Source organism: Garra rufa, chromosome 6, assembly GCF_049309525.1.
Source record: "Garra rufa chromosome 6, GarRuf1.0, whole genome shotgun sequence".
NCBI lineage: Eukaryota > Metazoa > Chordata > Actinopteri > Cypriniformes > Cyprinidae > Garra > Garra rufa.
This window is the reverse complement of record NC_133366.1, coordinates 40203735-40218698: the sequence shown is the minus strand read 5'-3', so window position 1 is coordinate 40218698 and position 14964 is coordinate 40203735. Positions and strand designations below refer to the sequence as shown.

The following is a 14964-nucleotide window of genomic DNA, read 5'->3' as shown; positions in this document are numbered from 1 at the left end:
TAAATGTACTTAGAGGGTGATATTGACATGTTTATCAAGACAAGTACAGAGTCATTTGTTCAATTTAATGATCTGAAAAGCGTGGCTACTCTGCATCTCAATGTAGGTGACCCCTGCAAATTTTCACAAGAGGTGTAAATTGCTATATCACATCTTGCGTGGTCAACTGGGCAAAGAATCTGAGCTTACTTCATTACAGAGCAAATGAATAAAACAATGCAAAAATGTACTATTCTCGGAATGAAAATGAGAAAACTGCCTGGTAGATGTGATTCTTTAAAATGCACTCTAGTAGGAGGAGGTGTTAGGATTAAAATGAAAGGTTAAACCTAATTGAGCACACAATGTCATTGCCCACAGAATTTAAGAGCTCCTCAAAACCTGAGCTCCTTTGCACCTCCTTTAATGAGATGCTTCTTGGAAGAAGTTTCTGACTGATTCCGTTAAAAAAAGCAAAGCAAGGCTTCCCAATTCAAGATAAATGCTAACTAGATTTTTACGGTGTTGTGGGTGGTTTGCTAATAGGTTGCCTTCTAGCCAGGTCTCGCTGATATCCTCACAACCACTGCACGCACACAGGATAAATTTGAGCTTGTCTAACCATTATTGATAGTTGACTTCATGCTGACTTTGAAGCGGACACTTACAGTGTCCCTTGAGAAGGCTCAGCATCTGCAACCATTTATTTCCAAGATGTTGTTTTTATTATTTAATTTAATAAATATCAAAGCCTAAAATCCTTGACCCGTGACTTTGCTCTTCACTTTTACTCATTTCCATTTACCACGGGAGGTTTGTTAAATAAAGGCACAAGATTCTTTGCACAGCTCTGGTGACATCAATCAATTTAGCGCATACCTCAATGACATCTGTGCTTGTGTGTGTGTGTCATCTTGACAAACACACACATGGCAGAATTTGCCTGGCTTGAGCACTAAGGTCTCACCAGAGCCCATTATAGCCCTCTGCTCTTGACATGTTTGTGAGAATCACATATGTAAACACTGCAGGAGGCTCTACAGACCAATTTCTAGCTTTGCTATTTACCACTGAGAAGGGAAAGCAGACCAAATCAGACCAAAAAATAGTAACCATTCTGTGTTGAAGCACTAATTGTGTCGTATTCAACTTTATGTGTCAGTAATAGTTTATTTCATACTATGCTTCTCAGAACTGAGGTTTTTGAGGGAAGCTTTCGCTCCGCTCAGACAAACAAAAAATACATCTTTGGGAAGACGGGATATAAATGACGGAAGCCTCACATTCCTGTAGGGCTGAGGCGAACAAAATGGGGGGTAGAAATGAATGACGGAAAACATTTAATTTGCACATTCCTCGCCCCCCTGTGGGGTCTGCAGAAGTAAACAATGCAAACACATGGAAAATATAGTCCAAAGCAACAAATCTGGCCCAGATGTGTCTCAGACTTTTTTTATATTGTTCATTCTCATAAAACATTATTAAAGGTACATCCATAGCCTCCAGCAACGGTGACCCCTCGTTCTCAAAATACCCATTTAGTTCACAACAACAAATGGCTCTTTATTACTATTCTCTAGCCTTGGTTTAAAGATTGATTCCTTGCTTGAAACGTGATATTCATCCCACATGTAGTGACCTCAAACCTGAACACCTCCTACCCATCCCTCTTCTAATCTTTCCACTCCCATGAGAGCTGCTGTTACCTCAGGCATATTTGCTTTACTACCAGTCCTGGCTATGATCCTTAACAATGGGACTCTGAAAAAAGACAATGGCATGACTGCCAGAGCAGATAGATCAATTTGGAGGTCAGAGAGTGGGGGAGAAGGTCAGAGACTCCTGGTGACCCACATGTCTAGTTAGGGGTGGTTCTGAGTGGACTCTCAATTGACAATACTCACAGTCATGAAACATTACGGCAACTATTAAAGAAAAGATAGAAGACAAGAAGCCTACAGTATCAATTAATGTAAAAGTGACAGTTCTATTAAGTGACTTTTTGTTGAGCCTTCCAAAGTATTTTTAAGTATTTTGAGGTGTTATATCTGTGGTGGTGACAAACTCATTCAGTTTTGTAACTTTCTGTTCCACCCTAGACACCCGTTAACTATTTTCCTCCAAATCAACTTGGAAAAATCTTCAAGAACGCTTCCATCCATTGGAACTGTAGCGAAGCCCAATCTCCATAAGACTGGGCAGGCACAATGGCCGACAGATGGTCTTGTTGGGGGGACAACCCTATGCCAGCACATCCTGTCATGCTAAATTTACCACCCAAGAAAGCAAGATTTCCCAAAAGGGATTCAATACTGCTAATTTACTTTCTTAGGCAGACATGCCTGGCTAGTACTACCTTGATATAAATTACAGTACAACTAGAAATTGGTTTCCACCTTGACCAACCTGGTGATTTGTTATGCATGAAGTCCAGACACAAGTCCAAAACATTTTATGCATGACGTTCACTGGTCTGTTTGTGCATTAATCATTTAGCTCAGCATAAAACCCCATTAATCTAAGAAAAACACTTAATATTCACAGTCTTGTGAGCTTTGGGTATATGAGGCCTTTTTACTGGGTGGCCAATAGTTGCTCGGTGTCAAAGACCGTTGGAATTCCAGACTGCTTATTTTAAGCTTTTGGCACAGGTGCTTTCAGTGGTCAGGCCAGCTGAGAGAGGTATTAATACATTCTTTGTATGAAGATAATAAGGCCAGATGTTGACTTTCGAAATGTGTTTGCTTCAAAAAGCACCATTCACTAAGTCTCAACGGCCCACATTTATACACGTTAAGTATCCTATGGCCTACATAGCAAAATAATCTATAAATGAGAAATAGCCGGTGCTTGATTTGATTATTTAAAAAGAAAAATAGACAGAGAGAAAGAATGAAGTAGAAAAGTATGTGTGCACGGAAGTAGGGGGTGGGGAGGGCGAGCAATCCTCTTAATACCACGGCAACTAGTGTGGAATGTCTACAGCAGGTCCGAGAGACAGCTGCTCCATCTGTTCCTGCCATCAATTCTCTCTCCTCCGGCGGAAAAATGAAAAGAATCAGGATGCTCTTCATCAGCTCTCTCAAAGACATCCAACTGCTACCACCAACCTGCGCAAGTATCCAACTAATGCCACACAACACAATATGAATCCCTCCTTGTGTACACCCCAAAAAACACCTCTAATACAACAAGTCCTTTCGCATTTGCACCGTTCATATCACCGGCCACTTTCATGCATAGGAGATTTGTTTCTTGAATAATTCATGACCCAACAAAACATCCCCCGCTACCCCTCCCCAGTCATGAACGGATGAAAGGGAAAGGAAGATAACTTACCAGTTTCTTCGTCGATAGTAAAGATCCCCAGACCCGACCCATCCCGAATGGAGTAACGGATTTCTCCGTCTCTTCCTTTATCCTCATCCTGAGCTGTGATTTTCATCACTGATGTTCCAATGGGCACATCCTCTTTGATAAATCCCTTATCCACAAACGATGGTAACAATGGCCTGTACAGATTCTCGTTCACGTCCACAACCTCTACCTCAATGTGACAACTTGAGGACAAAGATATCGGCTTCCCTTTGTCCTTTGCCTTTGCTGTGAGACTGTACACTTGCTTTTTCTCGTAATCCAGATTCTGCACGATTCGTACGGCGCCGCTTAATTTGTCCACTTCAAATTTCCCATCCCCATTGTCAACAAGGCTGTATCGTACCTGGCTAGAAGGCCCGACATCTGGGTCATGAGCTTCCAGCCACATTATAACAGTACCGATGGGTAGATCCTCACGTACTCTCACCTGATAGTTTGGTGGAATAAATTTCGGGGGGTTGTCATTTACATCCTCCAGCGTGATTTTGAGCAACACAGTCGAGACAAGTTGAGGTTCAGCAGTGGTCTGGTCACGAGCTGCTATCTTGAGCACAAAACTGGGTTGCACCTCACGGTCTAGAGGCTTCTTCACCGTAACGATCCCTGATTCTGTATCAATAGCGAATTGATCTGTGTCTGCCAATATGGAGTATCTGACCACACCATTATCACCAAGATCTTTATCTTTTGCCTCAACTTGAATGATCTCTGTGCCCACCGCAGTGCTCTCGCTGATGTCCACTGAGTACGCATCCTGTAAAAACTGTGGGCTGTTGTCATTAGCATCCAGGATCTTCACATCCAGCAGACGTGAAGATGACTTCTGCGGTATTCCAAGGTCATACACAGTGATGTTCAATGTATAGTGATCGGTTGTTTCTCTATCAAGAGGTGCGTACACTTTGAGCCATCCGCTGTCCATGTCAATGACGAAACGACTCTCAGCGTCACCCCCAGAGATAACGTAAACCAGTTTTCCATTAAAACCGCTGTCAGAATCCGTAGCACTAAGATGGACAATCCTGGCCCCAACAGGCAAGTCTTCCTTGACCTCAATCACACTGGGAAAAGTTTCTGCAAACTGGGGAGCAACACGGTTCACAGAGTGAAAGTCTTGGAAGTGGTCTTCGGGTTCGCTTTGGCTGTGGATCTTGCCTCCTTGCAGAAGCTTTTCTGCCAGCATGCTGGCAACTCCAGTATCAACACATTTCACTTGGACCGTTTTACGTGCCGTAGCAACCGTAATGTTCAAATACATGGGCTGAGTTTCGTGTTCTCCATCACTGGCTATGATCTGCAAGTTGTGATAGGATACTTTTGCTGCCTCACCCTCACTCAAAGACTGCTTTAAAGACAGAACGCCTGAGTTTGGATTCATTTCAAATAGATTCAAGTCATTTCCAGCTTTTATTTTGTACCGCACTAACTGCAACTCATCAGCATCAATAGCAGACACGGTTGTGATCTGCTCACCAACACCATGGTCTCTTGGCACAGTTACGTCACAGTCCACATTTTCAAAAAGTGGCTTGTTGTCATTCAAGTTGTTAAGCGTGACTGTAACTTGAGTTTCCACCTCACGTCGAAAAGGGGAACCCCAGTCTGACGCCCGCACTTTCAAGGTATAAATTCTTGGCATCAGTTCATAATCCAAAATCTCTGAGCTGCTGATGACACCAGAGAAATAGTCAATGACAAACGGCTGGGGATTCACATTGGCAATGCTGTAAGTGACATATCCATTTTCCCCACTGTCTAAATCACTGGCTTTCACGGTGAGTACACTAGTACCTATGGGCATATTTTCATCAATGCTAGCTTTGTAAGATGTCTGTTTGAATTCTGGGGCATTGTTGTTCACGTCGATCACATTGATGATTACTTTTGCGGACGTTTGTTTGTCGCTGGTCATAACTTCTAATTCATACCTGTTCACAGAGTCTGCATGAAGTGGCCCAGCTGTTGTAATCAAGCCTGAATCTGCATTAATGGCAAAATGATTTTTATCCAATTTGTGTCTAAATGCATACTTAAGTTGAGGATACTTTGGCACAGCTGTCACCATTACAACAGGTGTGTGCAGTGGAGCAAATTCACTCACATTGACTCTGTAAATAGTTTGAGTGAACTTAGGAGGCCATACTTTAAAATGGGGGGACGTGACATGGATGACCTTTGCGGATGAAAACCGGGGTGGACTTCCTTTGTCTTTGGCTTGCAGTGTTAAGTTGTATCCAAAGGGCTGACTATCCCAGTCGACTTGCTTAACTGCTTTGATTTTATATTCCTTACTGCCTGGACTTGTGCGCATGGCTTTAAACTGTTGAAGAGGGTCGCCCGCAACCACGCTGAGAGATGCTATTTCACCGTTAGCACCTTGGTCATTGTCTTCAACGGTTACGACAGCATACGTAGGGTCCTTGTCGGTATCTGAGGGTGCTAGGGTTACAGCAGTGATGACTGGTGCATGCTCATTGGCCTGCTCCACTCGTACCGTTAACTTAGCCATGCTGCTAAATCCACTGCTACCATACAGTTTCATGCCTCGGTCCACTGCTAAAATCTCTAATTCATACTGCTTTGTCTCAGAGTAGTCCAGCTTTCCGGTCAGCGTAACTACGCCACTTGTGGGGTGCACTGAAAACATGTCCGTCCATTCTCTGAAGCTGTAATAGTACTCTCCGTTCGTACCGATATCCGCATCTGTCGCCATCACCTTGGCCACGCTTGTGCGAATAGCTGTGTTTTCAGGTAAAGATATGCTGTAAGCGGTTGGGGAGAACAGTGGCCGAAGATCATTTGTGTCCAGTACCTGAATCCTGACTCGTGTTCGAGCTTCAGCATTTGAATTCTTTTCCATGGCTTTGACTGTGAGAATATAGTGGTCTCTAACCTCCCGATTAAGAATGGCACTGCTACCTCCTTTGGTCCTTATTCGCAAAAAACTAAAGTCTCCCAATTGATAGTCCTCAGCTTTGAACAGGTTCTCATTGTCTCCTGACACGATTTTGTACCGTACTTCCCAGGTAGGGTCTGTGATGTAGATTCCCATTTTGACAGGACTTTCCACATAGGTCTTAGCAGCAGAGTTCTCATAAATGGTAGCATTGTAAACAGACTGGGTAAACAGAGGGACGGGCGCAGTGTCGAGGCTTTGGCTCCCAGTGCAGCTGCACAGGAGCAGCAGAACCACCAGCAGTGAAGTCACGTGGTTCTGCATGATTGCAGCGCACTCCTCACTGAAACTGCGGAGAAAAAAAAGAGAGAAAAAGTTAAGAGACATACAACTTTTGAGTCTTTCATCTGAAAATTTCAAATCTAACACTTCTTAAATTATGATTAAGAAGTTATTCATTGGTTGCAGCAGATAAGAAACTGACAGACAACATTTAAATATCTGTGTATGGCATATCATCGCTCAAAAACAAATATGATTAGTGCATCAGCATCCATAGACACAGCCGCTGACTATTTGTCTATATTTCCAACTGCACCATAGACACCATGACAGCAGATAGGCCAATGATGAATTGTTGTGAACGCTGTGACGATGGAAGTGCCTTTTGTGTATACATATAAAGTCACATTCCACTGCTTCTTGAATAAATTATACATTATTCTCACTGCCTCCTGCCATACATCTTCTTCAGCTAAAGACAAGACAACGTGCACAGAGAGAGATGCATTCAGTAATGTTCATAAGTAGGAAAACATTAACAATTAAGTATGTCAATGATTTTTTTTTAAATATCTAGCCTACTTTGATCTGCATGTTTTACCACAACTCACTGATACACTATAAAGAAGTGCTTATTACCTATGTATTCATATGTAATAGTGTTAGAAAAGGCATTATTATCCTCGTTCGTAAAATTCGCAACATTGTTTAGTCTATTTTCTGATATGCTGCACATGAGGAAAGTGCCATTTGCATGCCTGACCATATTAAAATCACTAGAAAACTTTCAGCGTCGTTTCATTTATACGGATTTGCTAAAAAACGTAGTTATATATGGCTTGCTTGGTGACGAAAGACGGAGCAATGTAGAAAATCATAACATTAATACAACATTTAACACTTGTTAATGTGCAAAGCAATTTACAGCAGAGGACTTCGCTTCTCGAGCGCGTGCTCGAGATTTCCCAACGTCTCCGTGAATTTTCGTGCCCTCCAGCGTATAAAACCGAAAGAGACCCACAGGCGTTAATATGACGTTTAGTTCAAAAACGAAATAAATATGACTGAACTTTCTTAGCGACAACAAAGAGCCATAAAATCTCTGTTCTTAGCACACCAAACAACAAACTCAACAAAAAGATATTTATTTCACATGAACCTCAGTGCTAACTCTCCTAAATATAGGGCAATTTAGCCTTTGGAATGGAAACAAAATACCAAAGTAACAAAAGACGGGCTCCTGCTCCGTTGTTAAAGTGTATCCCCATCCCCCAGTCCGTCAGTTCCTATTCATTTCACGTCGCGACACTGATGCCTTCATGCGCTGGCCAGATGTATGAACTGTTCCCATTTGAAAACAATTAGCTGACCACTCTGGACCGCTTATCTTAAATAATTCAACTGCAACTGAACACATTGAGTATTCCAAGAGCTTTTCCAAGCTACGGTCAACTTCAAAGCTGTCCTATTTCCACTAGGGAGAGCAGTGAAGAAGGACTCCCAATGGCAACTTTACACCGCGAGCAGACAAACTTTTACGCATTTCTGAAAATAGCACAAAACTAGAACACGTCCAAGTACTCCTCGCGAAACGTTAATAGTTCCCAAAGAGTACATACCTATTTCAGCACTAACGTCCTTTGTTTGGTGGCTTTTCATGAAGTTTGTAAGTTCCGAATCTCTGCATGGTACCGACACTCTCAGTCGCTCTCTATGCTCACTGAACTATCCGATCCGCACACACACACACACACACAAAGCGCTCTTAGTATCTCTCCGCGCTCGGCGCACGGATCTACTTCCTATTGGCATGAAGATGAAACGGCTGTCGCTCTCCCCTCACAGTGGGACGGGAGAAGTCTTTGATGTTTTATTTTATGTGCCAAACCTCTGTCTCTAATGAAGAAATATGCTGCATCATGCGTTTTTAGAACAAAGCAGAGAAATTATCTCAACGGCTGTCAGCATTTGAGATCCTCGTCACGATAAAAGCCCCATGCGCAAGGTACCATCACCTATCACTAGGATGTCAAAGTAACACCGGTATTTCGGTACCAAGTCGATAGAAAAATTAAAAAGATATATCAATACCAGGGTTTTTTTCTACAGCATTATTGCGTTTTCTGACTCAAATGCGACTGTGCTGTGTAAAAAAAGCGTTCAAAGCAATTGAACAGTTACCTACACCATTCATTCAAATGCTAACTTGGTCATTATTACTGTTAACAAAGTTGCTTATTTCTTACTTAAACATAAATATAAATGGTGAATATGTGCCAAAATATCACATTTATATATTAGGTCGTCCAGTGTATATGCAGTAGACCAAACAAGTACAATGAAAAGAGCATAATTTTAATAGCCCAGATTTTTTATAATCAATCGCTTAATGTATAGGCTACATCTAATTCGTATCAAAGAAACATTTCATTACCCTTTTCTCGATTACTTGCCCTACTGCTATAAGAACCGTGAAAAACTAAACGCAAAAAGTCTGTATGTCCTACTTCTTGCCATGTTGTCTTCTTTTATCATTAAACTATTTCGTGTCTTTATTTGTTTGAGAACTTTAGGCAACATTTGCTTAATTAGAAGTTATTAAAGAAGTGTTTATTGCTAATTTGCTGTTGTGTCGCGAATCCTATCACTCTCACTCTTAAAAATAAAGGTTCCAAAAGGGTGTTTTTTGCAGTGATGCCATAGAAGAACCATTTTTTGTTTCCCAAAAACCTTCAAGGTTCTTCATGGAACCATCGATGGCAATACGGAACCTTTATTTTTAAGATGCTCCATACATTCTTAACATACCGAGATGCAGCTTACTTAAACAAGAACTCAAAAATTTAAATTCAAAGCAACGTCCGCCATATGGAAACCGGGGAAAAGTTGTATCGCCAGACTGAAAATCTTTTTAAAGCGTGGCCCCAAGCACGGCACATGCACTCTGTTGCTCGCGAATGATGGCGCTGTCTCACTGCTGTGCCAGAGCGCAAGCGATCCACGAGGCTGTGCGCTCTATACCTCAATCTGTGCAACTCACTTTATAATGCTTACATCCAGTTGCGTGTGCCCATTGCCTATGCACGACCATGTAATACTACGCGTAATGACGGTGTTAATAATTACGATATGTATTGCTGGTTAAGTAGCACAAGTAAAGGAGCAGTGGTTGTAGATGCAGTATTTGCCTTTTTTCCTGTAATGCATTTTGTACTAAAAGTAGTTGCGTTCGTTGAAAAGCTGTTGTGAAAGAGGCTCACCAGATTCAGCGGGCAAAAGCCGCCGCTCCAAAGTTGCGTCTAAATGATCTCCAGGATGTGTTGGCAAAAAGAGTATGTGAGCATATCTTCGCATGGAGATTCAGTCAAAAGTCGTAATAAATCCGGTGGTGTAGTAGCCCCTACATTTCCTTACACATCCGAAATCCTCGTGAGCAGGATTCCACGCGGCCACGCGTGCAGAGACTATCCACAATACTCACTCAGAGCTCTTGCGCTCAGGCAGTGGAGGAGGCGCGCGGATCCTCCGGGATGCCTGGCTGGCTTTCCGCCGCTGTGACGTCACCGCTCTCCCGGGGGAGTCGATCATTTGAGTCAGTGATCTCACCTCTACCTTACGCTTTGACGTTTCGCACTGACATTGAAGGCTGTTTATTGAATTATCAGCGTAATGGAATTTTGTAACTTTAGACTTCAGCTGTCTGTGGTGATCCATTACAGTGGGATCAATAAAATAGAGCATCCTGTCTCTCAAATAGACTTTTTATTTAGTTTAATAGTTAAATTCTTTGCCCAGTCTGAGAGTGAGAAACATCTTGATGGCATAAAGTTAGAATCTTTATTAAACCCAAACTGTGGCATGTTGTTTAAAAGTTTAGTTTACCCAAAAATAAAAATTCTGTCATTATATAGTCACCCTAATGTCGTTCTAAACTCATAAGACCTTAGTTTATCTTCAGAACTTTTTTTGATTAAAAAAAGTAACGCATTAGAAGTAATGCGAGTTATGTAATCAGATTACTTTTCAAGTAACTACTAAAGTAACACATTACTTTTTAATTTACGAGAAAATATCTGAGTTGCTTTTTTAAAATAAGTAACGCTAGTTACTTGTTTTTTATATTAAAAACAATCAAATTCTGCCCAGATTTAGAAAGTAATGCAAAAGTAACGTAACACATTACGTTCCTTAAAAAGTAATTAAGTAACGCGATTAGTTATTTTTTAGGGAGTAACACAATATTGTAATACATTACTTTTAAAAGTAACTTTCTCCAACACTGCGCTAGGGTGACGCAAAGGAGAAGAATTGTTGAATAAAGCCATTATTTCATTTTTATTTTTTATTCTCATAGCTTTATAAAATTACAGTTGAACCACTGATGTCACACACTGTAAAAAGTTTTCACCAGTTTCAACTTAAAAACTTAAGTTTAGCAGCTGCCTTAAGATTGTAAGTTAAATCAACTTAAGTCATTTAAACTCACAAGTTATATCAACTCATTTTTATTGTAATAAGTTAAAATTACTTGTAGTTTTAAGCTGATTTAACTTAAAAACTTAAGGCAGCTGCTGAACTTAGGTTTTTAAGTTGAATCTGGTGAAAACTTTTTACAGTGCATGGACTATTTTGTCAATGTTCTTGGTACCTTTCTGGACCTTGAATGTGGAGGGTCAGAGAGCTCTTGGATTTCATCAAAAGTATCTTAATTTTCGTTCCGAAGATGAACAAAGGCCTTACACGTTTGGAACGACATAAGGGTGAGTAATTATTGACAGCATTTTCATTTTTGGGTGAACTATCCCTTTAAATAAGAGCGTCTGATGTTCATTAAGTTCAGACTCATAAAACGTTTGCCCCCAGGACACTGCGAATGAGATGCATCATGTCCCTTGTGTGTGTGTGTGTTTGTGTGCCCCCCACCCACTCCACCCCTGATCATTTATCCAGATCCAAGATCGCTCAGTCACCCCTACCGTTGTGCGTCCTTACACACTCATTCAGACACACTGCATCACTCTGATCCCCCCATAAAGGTTTAATTGGATTCCGGTCAGGTGACGTGAGGGAGAAGGCCGGTGCTTTTGATCCTGCCAGTGCCGAGACATTCCGTTGCTGGTCTGGAGTTTGTGGAGAGCCGGCCCTAAGAGAGAACAGCCGGCATGGAGGAGGTGCATCCAAGTGTGTTTATGTGTGTGCGTGCAGGAATGAAAACTTCACAACTGGAAGTCTCAGCACTGGCAGGGAGTAACTTTTTTTACCTTGACATCTCAGGACAGTGTTTTTAGATTTTGTTTGGATTTTACTGATAGATATAGGCCAATTGGTTTCTGCAGAGCAATTCCTATCATGGTAATTAAAGGAAAAGTTACACAAAAATGAAAATTCTGTCATTAATTACCCACCCTCATGTCGTTCCAAACCTATAGGAGCTTTGTTCATCTTCGGAACACAAATTAAGATATTTTTGATGAAATCCAAGAGCTTTTGGACCCTGCATAGACAGCAATGCAACTGACATGTTCAAGGCCCAAAAAGGTAGTAAGTAAATTGTTAAAACAGTCCATGTGACATCAGTGGTTCAACTGTAATTTTATAAAGCTATGAGAACACATTTTGTGTGCCAAGAAAACAAAATAACGACTTTATTCAACAATTTCTGTTCTTCCATGTCAGTCTTCGAAACACGTTCATCAGAGTACCATGACGTGTGTGGTGCTGCTGATGCAGATGCTGGTGTTCTGATGATAGTTCACCCCCCCCCCCTCCAAAAAAAATAATAATAATAAAATAAAACAAAAATCTGTCATCAATTACTTATTCTAACCTATATGACTTTCTTGCTTCTGTTAAACACAGAATAATGTATTTTTAAGAATGCTGGTAACCAAACAGTTTTGGTTTCTATTGATTTCCATTGAATAGAAGGCAAAGTGAATCAAAACAGTTTGGCTACTAACAGTCTTCAAAATATATATTTTTTTGATGTGCAGAAGTAAATCAGTTATAGGTTCGGACAGAGGCAAAAAAACTGTATTTACGCTTCCCAAGTGTTTATGTGAAAGTAAAGCCACTTTAGATAAAAGTGACTGCCAACTTCATACATCTTATCTGAAGTTCATCATGCTATGAAGTTAACATTTTTATCAAAAGTGACTTTATGTAATGCAATGCTGCAAAGAACAAGCTGTGCCTTCACAAACATTTGAAAAGAAAATAAGAGGCTTCACCAAATCTTGCCATAGTTAGAGAGTGGTGCATTTTGTGAGGACCATGACTGTCACAGCACTTCTCTAGAGAGCTGCAGATTATCTCTATAAATCCTTCAAGCTAAACATTTCAGCATAATTGCCACTTACCAGTATCACACCCCATACTTAATATCTATTCACTAATATAGCATTGAAAATGATCATGGGTGATCTCTAGTACACTTGGTTTTATTTGCTGCATTGCCATCCTACTGGCATAGCACATTTCAGAGATTTCAAAGAGGTTTTTTTTTTTACAGAAAAACAGAAAAACAGGTTTGTAACAACTTTGCAAATTTATTAGAAATAAAAAACTGAAAAGATCCCATTGCAAAAAAGTATTCATACACTCGAAATTTAGCTCAGGAGCATTCATATTGCTTCTAGATGTTACTACACTTCGAGTGGAGTTAAACTGTGGCAAATTCATTTGAATGAGTATGATTTAGAAAGGCACACACCTCTCAGAAAAGGTCTAACAGCTGAAAATGCATATCAGAGCAAAAACCAAGTCCTGAGGTCAAGATAACTGCCTGTAGAGCTCAGTGACAGACTTGCGTTAAGGCAATGATCTAGGGAAGAGTTCAGAAAAAAATCTGCTGCATTGAAGGTTCACAGAATCATTATCCATAATGGAAGACGATTGGAACAACTAGGACTCTAGAAAATGTCTGCCAGCCCCCATCCAAGCTGACAGAGCTTGAGAGGTGAAAAGGTGAGGCAAAGAATGGCAGATAATTGCCAAATGCAGATGTGCAAAGCTTGTCAAATCATACCCAAAAAGACTTGAGGCTGTAAAGGGTGCTTCAACTATGTTCTGAGTTAAGGGTATGAATACTTATGCAATGTACTTATTTCAGTGTTTTATTTTTAATAAATTTGTAAAATTTGCTAATGTGGTTTTTGCTTTGTCATTATTATGGTGTATGGAGTGTAAATTGATGTGGGGAAAAACTAATTTAAAGCAGTTTAACATAATGCTGAAACAAAACAAAATGTGGAAAAAATTATCAGCCAATGCTCATATGAGGCATTTGTGGACCGATACCCACATGGCATGACAATCTTTGTATTTGCACATTGATTTTGTAATTTCACATATAGTCTTCCTACATTCTGGTATAGAATGCATCACACTCCAATTTTCATTTTTCATTTTTCTTATTAAATATTTAGTTTCACTCACAAATGCTGCTCACTAATATGTCACATTACATTACTCTGATATTAGTAATACAGGTTAAGAGTAAGAAAATCAATAGACTTAAATGAAATGTGTAAATAAAGAATAGTCTTGGAATAGAAAGTGTCTGGAATAGCTTTGTTGTTTGACAAAACAACTCAATGTATCACATCAGGCACTTGCAGTGCAGACAGTTTAGTTGATTATAACTGAAGCCATCTAGCTTTGTTGTGAGATGTTGTTGTTCTGAAAAATTTACTTGGTAAGAACATTATCCTGTTCCTCAGGCCACTCATGGCGTGCAGTTCCTGGTTTAAGAGCATCAGCGCCCTGTCGGTGGAGAAGGGGTAATGGTGCGAGAGGCTTTTAGAAAGTACTCCAAAAAAAGTGAGACAATAGACCATGTCAAAATATATAAATGTTATAGAGAGAATTACACACAGATACAAACTCAAAAACACCATAGAATGCAGAGTCATGCTGACAATATGAGGACTGAATGTCTAATTGAGCACTACAGCAGACATCATTTAGACTATCTAGGTCAGATAATCAAGGTATGGGATTAAGAAACAAGAATCATTTTAGAATTTATAAACAGACAACACACAGATTTTTACTCTAATCTTTGTTGTTTAAAACATCTTGTGAGTGAACGCCCTGTCCGAAGACTGATGTAATACCTTGTAACATCAACTCTATCAATCCTTTAACAGGAGAGTGCAGATTTTTTTATTTATCATCAGATCTCAGTGTTTTTCACTGCAGTGCAAGTTTGTTTTCACAGCTGACACAGTGTAATTATGATTATGAAAATGACATGTTTTCCTGGTTGAATGTCTCAGACATATTGTAATTATGTCTTGCTGTTTATGACAGGAACAATAACTATGATCTCAATAGCCTGGTTAGTTTTTAAAAAAATCAATGTCATGTATTTTCCACACAGCTGTGTGTAACAGCCTATCAGCTGAATTTCACGTAATGTAACATCA

General features: G+C 40.2%; 1 protein-coding gene across 1 annotated transcript in view; it reads right to left on the bottom strand.

Annotated features, from left to right (window-relative positions):
- Positions 1-6577, bottom strand: part of fat1a (FAT atypical cadherin 1a) — a 110863-nt gene extending 104286 nt beyond the window's left edge. The window contains exon 1 of the mRNA XM_073841555.1: positions 3319-6577. Within this exon, the coding sequence (XP_073697656.1) occupies positions 3319-6577 (3259 nt within the window). The remainder of the gene's footprint in view (positions 1-3318) is intronic.
- Between the last annotated feature and the right edge of the window lie 8387 nt (positions 6578-14964).